Source organism: Pleurodeles waltl, chromosome 7, assembly GCF_031143425.1.
Source record: "Pleurodeles waltl isolate 20211129_DDA chromosome 7, aPleWal1.hap1.20221129, whole genome shotgun sequence".
Taxonomy (NCBI): domain Eukaryota; kingdom Metazoa; phylum Chordata; class Amphibia; order Caudata; family Salamandridae; genus Pleurodeles; species Pleurodeles waltl.
The window spans coordinates 793,846,804-793,867,099 of NC_090446.1; the positions used below are offsets into that span (position 1 = coordinate 793,846,804).

Sequence of the window (20,296 nt, forward strand, 5' to 3'; positions counted from 1 at the left end):
AACCTGCACATCAAATGTAAAGCTTAAAAACTCACAATCTTTATACCTATTGTGAGAGCATAAATAGTACTAATAAATATTTAAATTATTAGATGCTAAGAATTAACATGAACCATGCAAATAAAATAAAATCGAGAGTTTTCGCAAATGTGCCCACGTAGGAGGCAGCCATAACGAGTACGACATATTAATAAAAAATAACTGCTTAGAGAAATAATGTGCACACATAATTAAATATATTAGGGATTTATATTAACAAGAATTAATAATATGTTTTGATTAAATGTTAATAGACAAACAATTGTGAAATAAAGCGGGGCCTCATGTAATATTGTAATGTTAAAAAAAAATATTCTTCACGTTTTCCTGTGAGAACTGTGTCCTGTTACTATTGGTACCGTTATACCTTTATTCATTCATTCTGGTGAAATATGTTTGGACTACTAGACCAAACATATTTAACCAGAATGCAGAGGTGGAGAGACTCAATACTACGGTAAGAGTCATTTTTTCGATTAATCAATCATTTGACAAGACAGGTCCATTCATTGACCTGAATTACTCCAGGACTCCACAGAATAATTCTCTGAGACCAGACATAGGCCCTAACCCATTTTTGATGACTTACAAGACTCCATGTCTAACGTTACAACAAGTGCCCAATGCACATAACAACAATATCTCATCGCAAAATTTGTCACCCCAGCATTTAATCAAATGGCTAGAAAAGCTGAGTGGCGCAAAGGGAGATGCCAATGGAGGAAATCCATTAAATTTGACCAAGCTTAAATCAGAAGTAGATGAATTAATTGAGGGAACTACTGAATTATGTCATAGAGATTGAGTAAATGAAGAATTTGAGATGAGGTAATAGGTTAGAAATTGACTCCAAAAACATTGAGAACATGAGAATATCGGGAATGTAAATTCACATTAAGGAATTCATCCAGAGCATTCAGACATGGGGAGCATTAGATAAATGGGAAGGCAGAAAGGTAAAGAAACAAGACAAGAAGAAAAAGAAGTCTGCGAATTTAACTCCTAGTGTGCAGCAGACTGACAATCCAGTAAAGATATTTCCAATTAGAGAAATTCCTGGAGGGAATTTTGTTCATGTCCTTTGGAGCAGAAGTGATATTCTGTCATTTACAAATAACTACCTGATATTGAGAGAGAAGCCTGTGGAATGGTACCAGCAAACAGATTTGTGAAGCTCGCAAAATGCCTGTGGGAAGATTTGAATACACTGTTAGAAATAGAAATAGTGGTTCCAGCTGATTTATGGGTGGAATGCAAAAGGAGTGTTGATTGGCCATATCATGTAATTAAATAACCGAACAGACTCAAACCAATAAATTATACTAAATTCATGCAAGTCGGGCAAAATCTATCTGGGCTCCGAACTCCTGGTCTAAGACTTGCACAAGGAACATCTTGAATTTCTCTTTGTGAAGAAATGGGTTAAGGGTGTGAAGCGCCAGAAATCGTTCATGGAGAACAAAATGCAACAGGAGCAGAACCCTTCTCAAATCTTATCCTTAGCATCAAACTCTATTGTCCTCTTGTTCAGAAGACCAAGTCCTGCTGGAGAAATGCAGGTGTGACCTGCTAAAGATGCTAGGGATGAAGAGGATGAAGGGAGACAACTTTTTTAAAAGGGAGGCTGTAGCCACTCCTGATGATGTGCAAGACCAAATGGTCCAAAAGCTTTGCTGCCAGTATGTCAGAAAGGAATACACCCATGCTTTAACAACACATGTGCTCCCACTTGAGTTGGATGGAAGGAGCCGGGGAGAAACAGAAAGACGACTGTTGTTGGTGTCTTTGACGTCCATTGCAGGTGCTCTCTGTAGCTGCAAAACATACTGATGTGGCTGCTGGATAGACTAGGAATAACTAAATTTACTGCACTCTTCATGGAACTGGTGCAGAAGCCAAATTCAACAAGTGAGTTGTAGAGCAGCCCTTCTTTAATCTCCCCAGGGCTGACTTTTCTTTCTCACTGAGCAAATGAGAGCCATCGAATGACATATCAATAAGGTTGCCTTCGATGCCCCTGAAAAACCCAGTGGAATGCATCCAGGTATGGTAGAGTATGCCACCGAAGTGCCCATATCCCGGGCCCAATTATTCATAGTGTAAAGGCCTTGGAGGAAAACCTGATTGGCAGTATCTATACCACCATAGCAAAGTGGTTTCACAAATGGCCTGGAGGACTGTGTATTAAAAAGTGGGCCATCTGCTAAAGGGTATGAAAGTAGTGGGCCAAAAGGCACATGGTACTGGAGGAACGAACAGACATATCACTGGAGGAGAATATCTTCTTGACAATTGCCTCTTTTAGTTTGGACTCGCTATCAGGAAGAGCAGAGGATAATGAGTTAGGATTAAGTTTCGTACAAGAGGAAGCCTGAACCACCAGGCTCTCAGGCGAAGGGAAAGCAGACAAGAATTTAGGGTCACCCATGGCCAGACTATGATGGTGGGCAGCTCAACATTAGAGCAAAGGCGGACTTATTCCATGCAATCAAAATGTGAACCATGAGCGCCTTATTAAAGGGCAACCATGTTTTTGTGGAGAAAAAAATTAAGAGTGCAGAAGGAGGGTAGCCTTATTCTACTAAACATGCACAGGCAACTCCATAATGTCAACTACTTTGAGCAGAACTGATGTAAAGGAGGCAACTTCCTTTGTGGGAGGGTAATAAAGACAAATCAGGCCAACTTCAGGAGAAACGTCCAGTCAACCGGCATTTGGTAAGGCCAAATAAGTGCCTGCAGCAGAAACAGAAGGATGAAGATTGTTGATTTCACTGGTTGAAGGTCCTGCAGACGACTTGGGGCCCCAAGGTGTATCAGAGTGATCTGAGTAAGGCTAGCAAAGCTTGAATGAAAACTGTCACTTGGATGAGGTCAGCACTCCTTGACGGTCTTGGCATGCATGTGGTTGCAATTCTCACAGACGTCAGAGTCATGCATATGTCCGATGCACCTGAGACAGATGTTGTGGGGATCCAAAATGAATGTCTGCTTGTGATAGGAGTCACATCGCTAAAAGCCTACTACTTTTGGAAGTGACATGATCCCTTCAAGCTCTGCAAACAAGTTTTTCAAAGAACAATTACAAAGTCAAATCAAATCATATCAGGGTTTATAGAGAGCAACCACTCACCCCTAAGGGTCTAAAGGTTCTAAGGGGGTTTGTCTTCTGAGCTTTAGTTGAAGAGCCAGGTTTTAAGGTCCTTCCTGAATTGAGGTAGCGATGGTGACTGTCTGAGGTGCAGAGGCAGGATGTTCCAGCTCTTTGCCGCGAGGTAGGTGAAGGCTCTTCCACCTGCCAAGGTCTTCCGTATGTGGGGTACGGTGGCTAGTGCTTGTTGAGCGGAAAGGTCTGGTGGGGGAGTAGAAGGTGATGCTGTGGTTGAGGTAGGCGGATCCTAAGTCGTGATGGGCCTTGTATGCATGGACAGGGAGTTTGAAATTATTTATTTTCTTGATAGGAAGCCAGTGGAGGTCTCTTAGGTGACTGGAGATGTGTTTGCGTTGGGAAATGTCCAGGATGAGTCTGGCGGAGGTGTTTTGGATGTGCTGTAGTTTCTTCAGGTTTTTCTGGGTGGTGCCAGCATAGAGGGTGTTGCTAGACTTGAGTCTGCTGGTAACCAAGGCATGGGTTACGGTTTTGCGGCAGTCCCTTGGGATACATTTGTAGATCTTTGGGAGAAGTCAGAGTGTGTGAAAGCGCGAGGATGCGACAGAGTTGAATGGTGGGTCATGGTGAGCGATGACTCCAGGATGAAGCTGAGGTTGCATGCATGGTTTAGTGGGGAGTAGGGGTGCTGAGGGTGGATGGCCACCATGAGTCGTCCCAGGCTGATGTGGATGGTCCCAGGATGAGGATCTCAGTCTTGTCAGAGTTGAGCTTGAGGCAGCTGTCCTTCATCCAGGCGGCGACGGCTTCCATTCAGTTGTGGAAATTTTTCTTCTAAGTAGTGTTTTTTTCGGTAAGTGAGATGATCAGCTGGCTATCATCGGCGTAGGGGACGATATTCAGCCTGTGGTTCCTGACGAAGGAATACGAGCCGGGTCATGCAGATGATGATGAGTGTGGGGCTCAGGGAGGAAGCCTGTGGAACTCCGCAGCTGATCGCCGTAGGTTCAGATGAGTAAAGCAGGAGGCTGATTCTCTGTGTTCTGCCAGACAAGAAGGAGCGTATTAATTGTAGGGCCTTTCCGCAGATGAAAGCTGCGTGGATTCTGGAGCAGATGGTGAGGTGCGAGACTGTGTCGAAGGCGGTCGACAGGTCCAGTAGGACGAGGGTTGCTGTATGGTCGCAGTTGAGGAGCAAGCGGATGTCATCTGTGGCGGTGAGGAGGGCGGTCTCCGTGCTGTGGTTGCTCCTGAAACCTGATTGGGAGGTGTCCAGGCTGGTGTTGTCCTCGATGTGCTTACTGAGGTCAGCGTTGATGATCTTTTCGATGACTTTGGCTAGGAAAGTGAGCAGAGAGATGGGGTGGTAATTCTTGAGGTCCAGGGCGTCGGCTGTGGGATTCTTCAGGAGCGGGCAGATCTCGGTGTGCTTCCAGTCCTCTGGGACGGTGGCTATCTCTATGGAACAGTTGAGGGTGTGGTGGAGCTCGGGTGCGATAGAGGCGTTTGCTAAATTGAAAATATGGTGAGGACAGGGGTCTGTAGGGACTCCGGAGTTGATGCTGCTCATGATGGTGCAGGTCTCATCTGTGGTGAGGGTGGTCCAGCGGTGCAGGATCTGTGATGGTTCCGTGGGTCAGATCAGGGGGGTTGCTGGAGGACTCGGAGGGTCTTGGGATCCAAAGCTGTCGTATATGTGTTTGATTTTCCAGTGGAAGAAGTTGGCTAGTCTGTCGCAGACGTCTTGAGATGGAGGGAAGCTTGCCGTTTCTGATTGGGTTTGGCAAACTCTTTGACCACGGCGAAGAGCACTTTGGTGTTGTGAGCAGTGGTGCTGACACGGTCCTGCAGGGCAGCTTTTCTGGTGAGACTGATTAGGTGGTGTTGGGATTTGGTGTCAGCTTTGAAGGCCTTGAAGTCTTCCGGGGACTTGCTGTTCCTCTATCTTTTCTCTAGCTGTCTGCAGGTGCGCCAGGAGTCCTGAAGTGCGGGGGAGAACCAGTTGCCTTCTTGAGGTGGTGTTTAGCTGAGGTCTTACGGAGGTGTGCTAGGGTGTTGGCGCATTCGGAGATCCATTGTTGGAAGTTCCGTGCTGAGATGTTGACATCTGAGGTGAGGGGTGGGGAGACTTGCTGAGGGTGTTGGAGAGCTGTTCCTCGGTGATCTGGGTCCATTTTCTGCTTGGGGCTCAGAGTGTGCGGAGGTGGATTGTCAGTGAGGTGATGGTGAAATCGATGCAGTGGTGGTCAGTCCAGTGAAGTGTGGAAGTGTTGTTGACTGTGATGTTGTTGCTGTTGGAATAGATGGCACCAAGTGTGTGTCCAGCAATGTGTGTTGGCAAGGTGACCAGTTGCTTTAGTCCTATTGTGGCGAGGTTGTCGAGCAGGGAAGTGGTGTTGGTGTTGTTGCTGTTGTCAATGTGGTAGTTGAGGTCACTGAGGAGGAAGTATGATGTCATGTCAGGAGAGGGTAAGGAAATGAGTTAGGGCTGCATCAGCCCTGCTGGCATGGGACAGCTATTTCAACTTCTCCAGATTCAGTCCGGCACCTAAAGGAGACCGATGAAGTGAGGAATATGCAGATAGAAGGGTCCAGCAGAATCTGTTCTCCATTATATTTTTCATGCTGTACATTTATCTAATCCTGACAATGGGCATAAACTAGCTAGGTGTTCCTAATAGATAACAACTAATGTAAATGAGACAGCTGTATCTTACTAAAAGTCTGCATTTTGATTAGTTGTAGCTAGTTAATAACTACCAGAGCGATTCAAAGGAAGGAGCTGACATAAGCCTCCCTCCAGCCACAACACACATGACTATACATGTGTTCAATTACAGTTGTCAGTAAAGATCACCTGGCTGTAATAAGCAACTAAAATATTAGCTTTGCTCACAGAAAGTGTCATCACGGGAAGGAATGCTGAAGATAAGATGGCATTAGATTCTTTCACTTTTTTGTGCAGGGGAACATATTAAAATGCCCTGTTGTTTCAGGTTCTAGAAATGAACGGCTAAACATATATATAAAACTGACCTGTCACAGGTTCTCCATTAATTTATCATGTACATTTAAAGTGTTCGTAGTCCGGAAAAATTGTTTCAAACTGTGTCTTGCAGGACAGTTTTCACGGGCATTTAAAACAGGGGATTCACCGCCGATATAAATAATGCAGTGGAAGAGGTAGCTGTCTTACGAAATGAATAATTATTTATTGTTTGTTTTATTAAGGATTCTGTCCTTGCCCTAGTCTAAAGGGGCTTCCATATAGAGCGATGCAAAAAAATGTATTTAAAAAAAAAAAGAAATGAGAGACGGAAAAAAGAGATGACCAAAAAGTGTGTCTTTCGCAGGGTCTGATTACTTTCTTGAGCACAAAGTATTAATTTTAAAGATGTTTGGAAATAGTCTCCTGCCCCTCTAATACGACTCCCTTTCCTATATTAAAAAGACAAAAAAAAAGTCTTTGTCAACTAAAAGGCTACTATTTTACAATTAAGGAGGTATAAAGTGGCATAAAAAAGGGTGCTGGAATTATGTGGGACTCCCTCCCAGTAACAAAGAGCCGAGTCCTTTAAAGTTTCAAATGACAACCTATTAATACTTTCCTTCCATTTCTTAAATAGTTCGTATACATGTGCAGTAACAATGGGCCAGATGTAGTAAAGAAGCATTTTGCGAGTTGCAAATAGCGAGTCTTAGCGACTCGCTATTTGCAACTCGCAAAATGTCATGCAGAACGGTGTCTCAGACACCGTCTGCGAGTCGGTATGGGGTCGCAATGACCCACCTCATTAATATTAATGAGGTGGGTCGCAAATTGCGGCCCCATACCGACTATGGGCACTCGCAAACATGGAGGCCTGCTGTAGTCAGCAGACCTCCGTGTTCGTGACTGCTTTAAATAAAGCAGTTTATTTTTTTTAAGTGTAGCCCGTTTTCCTTAAAGGAAAACGAGCTGCACTTAAAAAAAAAAACGAAACCTTTAGTTTCGGTATTTTTTCAGGGCAGGGAGTGGTCCCTGGGACCACTCCCTGCCCTGAAAAAATGTTTTTGGGTCCAGTCACAAACTGGAAGGGGTCCCATGGGGACCCCTTCCAATTTGCGAGTGGGTTACCATCCACTTGAAGTGGATGGTAACTGCAACACCATTTGCGACCGCATATGCGGTCGCAAATGGTATTGCATACCACTAGGAATCGCAAATAGGAAGGGAACACCCCTTCCTATTTGCGATTCTGAAATGCATTTTGCGAGTCGGTCCGACTCGCAGAATGCATTTCTGCATAGGAAAATGCGATTTGCAACTCGCAAACGGCAGTTTTTGCCGTTTGCGAGTTGCAAATACTTTCCTACATCTGGCCCAATGACCCGTATAATTAAACCTTCAAAATATTCACCCACCCGCCTACTCCATAAGAAATGCTTTAAACGCAGAAGCTTCTACTTCAGCAACATGGCTATCAGGTATCCCTCACATCTGTCAAGAATAAAGAATTGTTAGGATCGGAGCCGGGCCCGGCTTAACCAGCGCCTTGGGCAGAAAGACATTTAGCTCCTTGGCGGCTGCTGGTGAATAAAATGATGCAACAGGGAGCCCTCTTTGCGTTCCCAGGCCAGGCGACTGCTGATCACATCAGAGCAGTGACTGACCTCTGGATAACGTCATTTTTCCACTTACCACGATTCACCTAAATCACTCACTGCTTAGGTCTATCACACTTGCTGCCAAGTTCTTTGTTTGTGGACTGGGGTGCTGGTGTGTGGTAGCAGGGGTGAGGGAGAGGGGAGGGCAAAGAAGGGGATAATGAAGTGCTAAAAATCCCGCCTGCAGGATAGTAAAGAATGGAAAAAGCGGTTCGTACTGTGTGCGCTCTGGGCCTAGGCCCAGTTCTCCCATGACAAACGCCAGCCCAGGTTAGGACTTAAGTTGTTCGATAAAACTATGGTAAAGCTGAAGCAGAGAAGTGGGGAATCAACCCGGCTGGCTGCTGCTGCTACTTCAAGTGAGAATCTTGGAACGGCATAGATTATTTGCACATCAGACTGTTCTTTGCCTTCATGGATGAGGAAGCTATTAGAAGATTTATCAAAATGCGTCTTCGTTTTAGTTTTCTGAAGCACAAGACACAGTTTACTATATCCCTGCAAGGAGTCAACTTTTTTCAAATGGCGAAATCACCTTAAAGTTCACTACAGTTGCTAAAACTCCTATAGAATCCCTCCTTTAGTTTTTCGCTCATTTACACTAGAAAAGGGACAGAACCCTTAGTAAAACAATTATTTTAACTCTGAATAAAATCGGTTAGCACCTTTTGCTGCGACTCTTTTTGCGACTGCAAAATTCTGAAAAAAATGTAATGCTTTAGGGAATACTGCATTTAACCATTAGATAAATTTACTTTAATTTACTCATACCAGCACGGTTTGTATAGGAACCGACTGCAGACTTGTGATCTTAAAATAACTACTGCCACGAGAAACTCTGGATAGATAGAACACATGGTCCAACCTCGCATGCCTATGAGAGGGCGTTTTAGTTTTTAAATAAACTGGGAATAATAAACATTGTCATCCTGTCAGATGACAACCACCTACTGAAGCACCAGCAAACCGAATTTTACTGTTTTTCTTTAGAACAACTTTTATTTCAAGATGAGCTGTAGTGGCTGTGGGGTGTCCTTCTGTTAGAAATTGGGTCTTAAGTTGGCGGGGTATTTGCCCTGTCCAAGTAGGGACCCCAATCCTAGTAAGGGTAAGTCAGACACACAACCTAAATTAACCTGTGCCCACCCCCTGGTAGCTTGGCACACAGCAGCAGGCTTAACTTAGAAGGAAATGTGTAAAGTACATGTGCAACACTTACTTACAGTAACTTGGTGAAAGACACCACACAAAAAGGACTCAACACCAGGTTAAAAAAACAGAGATTATTCATCTGAATTAAATAAAACCGAAATGACAATATTGCAATGAAACAATTCAGGGCAAGATGCTTGGAGAGAAATGAGGATCTTGTGTGTGGAAAGTATAGGTGCCACACATTCGTTATGCTCCTTTTAGACTCCCCTGCAATGTCAGTGGAAATTCGAAATGTAACAGTGAAAAAAGAAGCCCTTTGTTGGCCTCGCACAGTCCTGGTGTGCAAAGGCTGTTTGGAAAAGTGTTGAAAGGAAATCAACTGGAGCTTTTCTTTCAAAAGACAACGGCCCGGCCATAGGTGGTTCCTGGACAGCAGCTGCGGTTCTCCTGATCATGCCGGGGCTTCCAAGGACCAATGAAGGCAGCAGTCCCTGAAAGTGGTCCTGGCAGGATCCTGGTGAGAGTTAGAGGCACCTCGTCCTGATCAGGGGATGCGTGGAGACGCCAGTGGGCTTCCCGGCCCTCAGGGCTCAGTCCTGCTCCGTTGGAGTCACTGCATAGCAGCCTGGTCAGCAAGCATCTGTTTGCGCCCAGCAGGCAAGCTCAAGAGCTTGAGGTGGAGAGTGCAGGCTGCACCCGGCAAGACTGGAAGGTGGGGCAGGAGAAGTACAGGTCACAATGACCGGCACAATGCTGGGGGGAGTGCGGGGGCCGCACTTGGGGTTCATTCAGTTTTTGCTATGGCGCTTCATGCAGATGACACCAGGAAGCCCAAGGCAGTGATCACGGGGTGCTTTGGCTGTTCATTTGGTTCACGCTACGGCACTTTGTGCAGTTTTGTGTAGATACCTGGCAGACCGAGGCAGTGGTTGCTGGGTACTTTGGTGGTTCACGCTACAACGCTTCATGCAGTTTGGTGCAGATGACACTAGATGGCCTGAGGCAGCGGTCTCTGGGTGGTGGTGCGGGGGACTTCTCGGTTTGCGCTACGGTACTTGGTTGAGGTGAACCCCAGGCAGGCCTGGGGAGATTAGTGTTAGCAGCCAGCGGGGGATTCATCCTCGTTTGCGCCACTGACGCAGCAGGCCAACATATCGGGCACAAAACAACAGGGCAGTCCCTCCTGGTACACGATCGGGGTGCAGCAGGCCAACACAACAAAGCAGAAACATAGTGGAAGTCCCTCCTGGCATCACCAGTGCAGCAAGTCAACACAACAGAGCAGACGCTAAGTGGTAGTTCCTCCTGGTAGCCCAGCTCCTCGTAGTGACAGAATCTTCCCAGGACTCTGAAGTGAACTAACTTGGTGGGGTTTAGGGACCCAGCTTTTATATTTTGGTACCCAGGTTCTGGAAGGTTGGAGAAACTTCCAGACCTTCCTTTGGAGTCCCCAGGGTCCCTTCCTTGCCCTCCCTCGGCTCTTTGTGCAAGAAGAGGCACCACCCTATTCAGAGGCAAGTGTCAGCTCCTCCATCCCACCTAGTCCATGAAGACCCATCAGCCTGGTGATGGGCCACTAATATGCTAATGCCATACCCCATCTCCCTTTGTGTGTGCCTGTCTAGTGGGAATGCACAAAGCCCAGCTGTCATCTACCCCAGACTTGTATTCAGGGACAAGCTGAGGCACAGAATGGTTAAAGTAAGAAAATGCCAACTTTCTAAAAGTGCATTTTCAGACTTACAATTTAAAATCTGACTTCACCATACGTTTTTCTATCTCGTCCCATTTGGTAATTATACTTAAAATATGTTTTAAGGCAACTCCAATGCTATTCTAGGGGGGAGATAGGCCTTGCAATAGTGAAAAATGAATTTAGCAGTTTTTCACTACCTAGACATGTTAAACTTAAATGTACATGGCCAAACTTTGAAATACAATGCACCCTGCTCTTGGGGTTAATTGGGGACTACCTTAGGGGTGATTTACATGTAATAAAAAGGAAGGTTTGGTCCTAGCAAGTAGGGGCACTTCCCACGTCTAAAGGGCAGTTTACAACTGTACACACAGGCTCTGCAGTTGTAGGCCTGAGTTATATTTGGGAAGCTCCTGTAGTGGGTGGCACAATTAGTGCTGTCAGCCCACTTGCAGCATTTAATTTACAGCCCCATGGCACATATAGTGCACTTTACTAGGGACTAACAAGTGACTTAAATATGCTAATTGTGGAGGAGACAATATTATCATGCTTTAGAGGACAAAGCACCTGCACCTTAGCACTGGACAGGAGTCGTAAAGTGCCCTGATCCCTAAAGGCTAGCAAAGATAGGTCAAAAACACAGGTCAGAGGGCAAAAAGTTAGGGGAGGCCATGCAAATGATGGCAGTCTAACACCTTCGAATAAGGAGCCTTATTTTTCCAACTTCAGACAAAAGAAAATCGAGTTATTGTAGGATAACATATATATCTCACAGTGTATTGTAAAATGCTTTTTATATGTAAATAGCGTAGTGCCCAAGGCTGTTGTAAAGTCCAATAGGTCATGCCTTTTTTGCCAAAGCATGACCTATTGGCTATGGCAGTGTTATTTACCGATACAGTTTAACATCGGTTAAAAAGTGGTTGTTATTGCTATTTTGTAGATGCAGAAAAGCACCAGCAGAAATATTTTTTAAAGTGTGATAATACATACTCAGGCATACGCACTTTCGCATCAGGCTACAACTATGGCCTTAGGGTCACCATGCATGCATACACAGAGGTAGTGGAGCAGTACCCATTTTGTTTTTTTGTTTCAATAGACAGTTTTTTTTTTACTTTACAGTTCCAAGATGGCAGACCCCCATCGTGGAGCGGTAAACAGCCTACTCATAGTGAATCTAAAAGCAAAGTTCAAGTGTTATAAGATAAGGCACATAAGTAAAATTGCCAATCAGTACTTCAATAATATTTTTTAAAAGTCCAGGGACATCCTAGACAAAACTGAACAATAAATAAGGTCTGACGTGTGATACAATCAATAGAGAAATAAGCAGATCAAATAGCTCTCTCAGTCTTTTTTTGCTTCTAGTTTCCGGGACTCTGTTTAATCATGAAGGTGATGGACAATATCAGTACATGGGTTTAACTAACTGTCTGGCAAATGGCACTTATTCGGCCTACATTTTCTGAATCCCTGAAGTGTTTATGTATTTCTACACAGTCTCCCAAAGCTTTCTGAAGTAGCCAAAATATGACAGTCCCGCTATGCAATGACAGAAAATAACTAAATGAAACATTACTTCTAGCTTCTGCATCACACTCATGGGGTCATTACGACTTTGGCGGATGGAAAAGCCCGTCCGCCGAAGTCCCGACGGGTAGTTTGCCGCCAGTGCTGCCGCCTCCCCACCAGCCCCATTACGACTTTCCCGCTGGGTCAGCGGGCGGTAACAGAGTTTCCGCCCGCTGGCCCAGCAGGAAATGGCCAACAGCATTGTCTCTGTCTTGCAATAGAGCTGGAGGCAATGCTGAAGTGCCTAAGGTGCAGAGTCGTAATAGGGCCCTCAGTCTTTACTTTGAGTCCCTGCACCGCCTTTGCTTAGTATTATTCTACTTCCTCTTGCTTAATTGTTTCTACTTAATCCCATTCTGCTGATGTTGGCACCTATTTGTCTGTCGCCTTGTCTCTTCCACAGAAGAAGCAAATGTGGGACCTGGTGGTGCTAATGAAATGCAACAAAAGAAAATACACAAATAAAATGTAAACATAGCTATCAAAATGTTGTAAAATGACTAAGTATGTCTTTTTACCAAAATTCAATACTTCAAGTGCCAGATTATTGGCCAATGTTTCTGGACACATTGTGCAATATTACTCAAAATAATTTAGAAGCTATCCATGTAAATACTGCAGAGAAGTTGATGATAATCTCCACCTTGCGTAATCAAAGTTTGCCCTTAATACGTGGAGCTGTTGGTACAATTATAAAATGGCCTTCTGGGTACACTAATGTACATATTTCAGGACTCATTGGTATCAGGGCTTGGCACACTTCCACCATCCCGACGACCAACTGTGCAGAGCTAGCCTTTTAGATCCAATCTGTTCTTTTTCGTTGTTCAGTTCCGTAACAAGCCACCTATCCACCAAAGAAGCAACAGGGAAGAGCCAAGGAGGAACAACCAATGAAGATGGGTTACTCACCAGCACATCGAGGTCCCACTTGGTCGTGGCAATGTTCTCAGCTGCTGCCAGTCTCGTCTCAACCAGGCTGTGCAAGGTATCTTAGTCTAATCTGGCTTTTTATGTTCAGTACAGCTGATGTGTCCTGCCACACCTCAGCAGTCAAGGAATCAGAGTTAGGAACTCAGAAGAACATACGCTTGTGCAGATCCCTGTCTGAGGGTGCGCACCACCTTGCTTCAGGAACTCAGATCCTGGGTAACAGGTGCAAAGACGTCAGTAAAGACATGGATGAGGGCAGCACTGTGTGACTGATGTCTGCAGAGTGGTTGACTGTGTCCAGTGCCTAGCCAATAACACACGTCACCTGCTACCACAACATACAGTTGCAATATTTAAAAAGGTATTCTTTCCATAAAATGTACAAGTATGGCTTTATAAATAGAACTGCGTGCCACATCCCAAACTGTACTGCCCATTATCTGTTCTTCGTCTGTTAATAAAGTTATAAGCTTAATATATAACTTTTCTGCACAAGAAAATAAATTCCCAATGTGATTTTTCTGATGAAAATGGACTATAACAATTGTACATCCCCTACTTCACTGCCTGGCAAAATCATTTGGCCAAATAACACATCTTAAACAGTCAAGACTATTTTTTTTTTATTCTTCTTATAATCCTTGTAAGAACTTTGACAGATTTAATTTTTATACTTCAAGGTTTGTTTTTTCCCCAAAAACGATTTAACGAACAACAACACAGAGGTGCCAGTTCATTTAGTTATTTAAACATTTACAACTACAGCTAATGTTAATCTATAGAAAGTAGTGGAATATTTAAAACAAATCATTACTTTGTTTAGAAGCACTGGACCAAATGCTAGGCTGACTTTCAAGTACAGGTGAGTAAGAGAAGATAGGAGCTATATCAGCGGCGGCTACTGCAAATGTCAAGGTGGGAAGGGGTGCGGGGACGACGGAGACAGAGGAAACAAAAAAAAAACGTACCTTCCCTACCAACTCCTGCAGCCTCGCTCGTCGCTCCTCTTCTTGAGTGCTGGGACACCAGCACAAGCTCCCCAGAAATCCTGGTGCTGCTTTAATGCTAAACCTAGAATGAAAGCAGCACCAGGTTTGGTCTGAGCGGCTTTCTACTGCGACTCAGACACTGCCCTGGGATCTGTGCAGTTTCTGCAGCCCAGTTGTTCAAAACAGCCGGGCTGGAGAAACCTAAGTGCGCATGTGTTTGGCCAGCCTGAGGTGGCCGGCCAAACACACATGTTCACTTGGGTGCACTCTCTCCTCCTCCCCCCTCCCATGACCCAGCCCCACCCCTCCCTGCACTGCTGGCTGAGTCAGCAGATGAAAAATAAAACGATAGTCAACTATTATTATTCTTTTCATCTCCTGGCTCTTGGTTAGGGGAGCAACGCTCTTCTGCCATTGCAGAGGAGCGGCCCCTGAGCTATATAGAATTGTGTGTGCCCAGGTAAACAAGGTTACCTTCAGCTGCAGAAAAGCTCCAGCTTGCAGCAGCTACTGCTGTCTCAAGGCAATATCTGTTTAAGTCTCCACAACTGAAAATGCTCTAATTTTGTGTGAGCAGTAGGAGAAGGTATCTCTTAGTGGCTAACGCGAAGCAAAAACTTGTGAGCTTTTCTCTGTTGGTAATTTTCTGGTGGCAACGTCTGCAGACTGAGGCTGAACAAGGTCAGTGCTCTCAGGAGATGTTTACAGGATCTTGTACAGAAGAGCTTTTGTGGAGTTTTAAGTGAAGGACAAGGAGCCTGCAGACCCTGTGTATTGGATCAGTCTGGAGCTCAACACTTTACTGATTTAGTTCAAATCTTGATGGTACGGGTCTTGCAGAATTGAAATACTGCAAAACATACCAGGTTGGTAGAGGTGACCTCAAAACTTTTATACAACTAAGACCTAGCAAAGTATTTTCCCAGAATGGGCCTATGTATATCACTCCATCTTTATCTGGCTAGGCACTGGCTCTTAACAGTGAAGATACAGCTACCAGCTCCCAAGTCATATTAGTCACTTAGGCCACCAACATCAAGCAAGCAAAGATTCAACCGCAACCCTGCAGAGTACCTACTGTTCCATGGGAGAATTCAGGAATCTAAATTACTGACCTGAGCTTGTTAGTTTCATCCAGGAAGGGCATGGATGTAAAGGAGAGCAGCTCTCCTGATTCCAGTTTCAGAAGACCTAGATTCCTTATTGTACTCCAATACAGCTAGAGATTTCTTCAACACAACTTGGTATTTTTTTACCCAAAGGCTTAACCTTGGTCGTACAATTTCAAGCCCACGTGTTTACAACACTTGTGTTTCTTTAAGCTTGCTTACTTGCCTCTTTTTGTGACAAGACGGTGTGTTTGAAATGAATACGTTATGTACCTTCGGTAACACTTTTTCTGATGGCTATTTTACCTAACTGCAAGTTCCTCACCTTCTAAATTCCCTTGTGGTGCCAGACTTGATCAGTACACTTATTAGTAATTGATTCAGTATGATAATAGGTGGCAGCATCAGACTCTGCAATGGCTTCATTCCATCTCAAGATGTGATGGCACATAGTAACATACAGATGCCACCCCTCCGTGCTGACATCAGTTAACAACAAAGCATTCTGCACCCTTTGGCGCAGATCATCAAAAATAGATAAAGAACCAAGTCTGTGTGAAGAATCTAATATGGAACCTAAATAATACTTAGAAGTTCACTACACAGAACATATAGGAGGTTGGGCAGTGAGAAATCTGTGGTGTGATAGAATATCAACTAGAATGAGCATTACCAAAAAATAAATAACTTGTTCTTCTGATGGAAAAATATAACTGCTGATTACTCATCTTCTGAAGAGATAGCAAAGTTGTAGCTCTCAAAAAGTGGAGGGTCTGAGGAGTGGACTTTACACCATGAAATCCTGTATAAACGAGAAGGCAAAATGGCCCTCCCTATGGACAAACGAGTCAAGGCACTGTGGTGAAGGTATAAACAAACACCTATATATGGCAGATATCAGGCACCAGAACACCCCAGGCCGAGGCCAAAGTGGCAACCATAGTTCTCATCAAATTAGTTTATGTCCTTCTAAGGCTCCATTTTGACCAAAGCACAGCACATTTTATGCAAAGAACAATTCTTCTAGATAAGGTATTTCTCTGCCTTTCTCTTCTTAGCATCTAAGAACCAATCCCACAAAAAGTTGGTCATCCACTCAGTGCTCTGGTCAGTATAAAAGCTAAGGTTTCTCTTGGGATCTAGCTGGTACAGTCTCTCCTCATCCATAGCAGGATGTGGCATAGAGAAGAAAGTGAGGAGCATGATGAGTACTCCCACAAGGAAAGGTGACAACACCTTTGGTAGAAATGATGCCCAAGTCCCAAGCTGCAGCTTGTCAGGAAAGATGGCGGAATACAGTGGTTGCACTGACAGTGCCTACAGTTCATTGACAGGGCACACAGAAGCAATCACAATGAGGAAGACAGTTTTAAGAATCAATAACTTAAAGGAACAATTGGCAAAAAGCACGCATGTCAAAAAAACATAAGAATCAAATCAATGTCCCACTGTGGTATAACAAAAGCCCTTTTAAAAAGCTCATCCCAATTGGTCACTTAAATATGTAGGGCTGAATAGGTAAACGTACGAGGGCAAAATGGGCCAACAAATAGCCTACAGCTGTGCCCATGGCAAGGCCATGCTAGGGTAGGGGCCAGACCAATACAAATACTTGAGAGTGATTGGTCTGCAGCGGATGAACCTGAAGGTCCTTGCACCATGCCAAAAACGTTGCCATCATCCAGAATAGATTCTCTATGAAGGTTGGGGGAGATACCAAAATGATATTCACCATCTCCTTAGGCAAAGTGAACCTTCTCAGCTCATTTGGCTCACTCTATATTTATGGAGGTGGAGTTTTTGGTGTCGCCCCTGCCCTGTTGTTGGAACAGCAGGACTTCTCACAGAAGTAGACAGAGTGGAGGAAAATGCTCAGAATCAGCAGGTCAGAGTACTAGACCCTCTAAGCCCATCCCATGGCTATCAGGGTGGTCTTGTCTGGTCCCTTCTGACCTTATTTAGTACCTGTGGGGAGCAGCAGCAGAGTCTGGAATGTGTAGAGGGAACCGTAGTGCACTAATGGTTGAACCTGTCCCACAGGGAGCCTCCAGGCAGAAACTATATGGCATAAGAGGTCAAACAATAAGCATTCTCAGTCATAGTGAACAATCCAAAAGACCTGCTATACTGGACAACCCTGTATTCCTAGGAACCTGGGTCTTTGCATAAATAATACAACAGTCGTTCCTTCAGGTTTGTTTGCAATTATTTCTGTACTCTTCTGTAAGAATCATGCTCTCTTTTCTAATGCCTAAATGGTTCTTGCCAAGTTATGACTCACTGGCACACAAGCAATGGAGGCTACAGCCATTTATGCAAAAAATAATAATAATCAAAGGAAATGACAATGCAAGGTTCTCTAAGGTAAAGTGATAGGGCACAGTGCAAGAGAGTGGGGTGATGAAGTGAAGGTCAAAAAGTCAAAGATACGTCAGCAAACCTATTGGATGTCTAACAAATGCTAGGAAGGCCATGGTAATTAAAGAAATAAAATATCCCTTATCATCAACTCTTTGATTAAACAGTCAAACATTCGTTTTGTTGATGTTTTGCTCCCCTATTTAAGAATAACTAAATTGGGGTCTTCATCAGGGCAACAAAAGGATAAATACTTTACGTTTAAACAAAAAAATGAGAATAGGTCAAGGATGGGAGTCTCTCCTGGGACTGGAACTTGGAACAGGACTGTGACCTGGAATCTTTCTTTTGCTTGGCCAATTACAACTTTGCCTCCCAGTGCCTGATGACCTATGGGTGTATCAGAAAGAATCTGCTGCATGACTTTGACTCATGCTTCGATCGGAGACACCAAAGACAGATGTCCTGTGGGTCCATAAACAACATCTGTTTCCTGCAGCTTGAAGTCCTATCAACGTGCTGGAGCAATTGCTAAAAGGTTTCCATTTTTAGTCTGCCACCCGGTGGAATTCAAAAGATGAGGATTTGTGGTTAGATGCATCGACCAGAACCTTTAGAGATTTTTTGATGGCTCCCAAACTCACACACCAAACTTCCCTTTCTTACTTCCACAAGAAGGATGAGGGCTACAATTTCTATCAGGTACTAAGGTCTTCCTTTTCTCCTACATTAATGGCAGAGTCATCAGTCTGCCTTTTAGAGTCAGTGGGGAGTTCTTCCCCCTGTGCTGATTAAGTCATGTGTCAAAGTCCTTGCCTCAGGATATTTAGCTGCTTGAAAGGTATCCCTAGCTGTGATGCTATAGTAAAAATCTTTCCAGGAAGGCAAATTGCAAAAGGAAGAATTAACCAAGCCACACCATGGAAATATGTATTAAGTCGCAATAATTTACTAAAGTAACATAATAGAATTTAGAAACAGGATCTCACCAAAAGAAAAGTTACTTCATTAGTTTAATATCATATTATGTATCCTTTTGAATCTGGTGTACAGCAGTACAAAATAAGCTAGTAGCCATTGCTACAGATTCGGGGCTCTCTAGCATATAGTCTACATGTGTTCCAGGTACTGTCAAGCCCAGAATAAAGGCAGGTGAAAGGGCACACAGAACATGGAACAGGTATCTCAAGCTCAGTGAGGACAAAGATCACGTTTTTTTCTCCAGATGCTGCCGAGCATACAGCGGAACATGACTTAATGTGTGCTTTTAACATAAACAGCATCCCATGTGCATGTTACAAGGCCTTCCTTTTTCGAAGCCTAGCTGCTATGAGGAGAAGGTTTGTACATTTGCTGGAGGTACATGAGAACTGAGGCAAAGGTATGTGCCTCAATCCTCAGAGCAAGTAAAAGTAAAAACGGTGGTACAAAAACAATATGGCAGTTATTTAGTTTAATGTTCCATTTTTGAGGAATACCATCTCTGTTGAGAAGAAATGGTACCACCTCATTAAAAATGTGTCAGCCGTGCACAGTAGTGCTGGGATTGCTGAACCAAAGGTTTATCAACAGCGCTAGTATTGGCCACTTAAAGGTTTGGCAGTCCTGCTGAACTATTTTAACACAGCTCCAGTAAAAGAGAAGGGATGAAGCTTAGCTCAAACTTCCAACTCGAATGTTTTCCCTGGTTGTGACTGCTGGGACGGGGATAATAATTAGGGTATACGGAACTTTCATTTTGCTTGCATAATTTTCCAATTTTTGGAAATTTCGTGCACTTTTTTCTGCCTGGGACTGGTTGAAACTGAAAATCTATCGTGGGAGACTGGTGTAAACGTAATTTGTACCCCAGGAGACACTTAGTCCTCGAACATTTTCCCAAAACTTCAAAGAAAAAAATACACAATTCTACATACTGTTGTTAAAACGCCATGTTCACTTCTTTCCCCTTGCAAAAAAGTAAAAAGTAGCTGTATCCTTTTCATTAAATCATACAGAAATATACAAACACAAACAACTCTTAAACCCAACAGACAAAATCTCTTCAGAGTAAATAGATCTTTTTTGTTGAAGATGATGAATTTATATACACAAAATCGGAAATCATTAATCAGAAAGACAAATACAATGCATTCAACAGATATAGTTTATGATACATACTGGGTTTCCCTGTTTTGTTTATTGCAGCAACGACACTCACATCTATTACATTTATAAAGTAAAGTTGCACATATTTTTCATGTGGAACAATTATGACCAAGCATTGTTGGTTAGTGGTGTCAGTCATTGGTCGGTTGAGAAACTAATGTATGCAATTAAAGCATTGACCATCGGGACAAATCTCAGCTGTCGCTATCTTCGAAGTTTGGGCGAATAAGAACTTTACTGGTGAGCAAAGTCGCCAGCTAACAACCAAAGAAGGCCAAAAGATTTTCACAAGCGCGTCACCTTTGTAGGAACCTATGTGTAACTCACCTGTCTCTGTTCTTCACTAAAAGATTTTGTTCTACTCCTTCCATAAGGTTCCTAAAACAAAGGTCAAGGATTTCTTGTTTGTTTTCAGGTTGGCTGTTTATTAAACTCGCCCTCAGCTCATTGAAGTACTGAAATAAAAATTGCAAAACATTTTAGCAAATATTAAACAATAATGAGACCCAATACATTTCAAACTTTATTCAAATAG

The 20,296-nt window shown here is 43.7% G+C and overlaps 1 protein-coding gene across 2 annotated transcripts in view; it reads right to left on the bottom strand.

Moving 5' to 3' along the window:
• RANBP17 (RAN binding protein 17) overlaps positions 1-20,296 on the bottom strand; it is a 1,172,021-nt gene that overhangs the window by 14,298 nt on the left and 1,137,427 nt on the right. For both annotated transcript variants that reach the window (XM_069199335.1, XM_069199333.1), the window contains exon 27: positions 20,089-20,216. In XM_069199335.1, the coding sequence (XP_069055436.1) occupies positions 20,089-20,216 (128 nt within the window). The remainder of the gene's footprint in view (positions 1-20,088; positions 20,217-20,296) is intronic.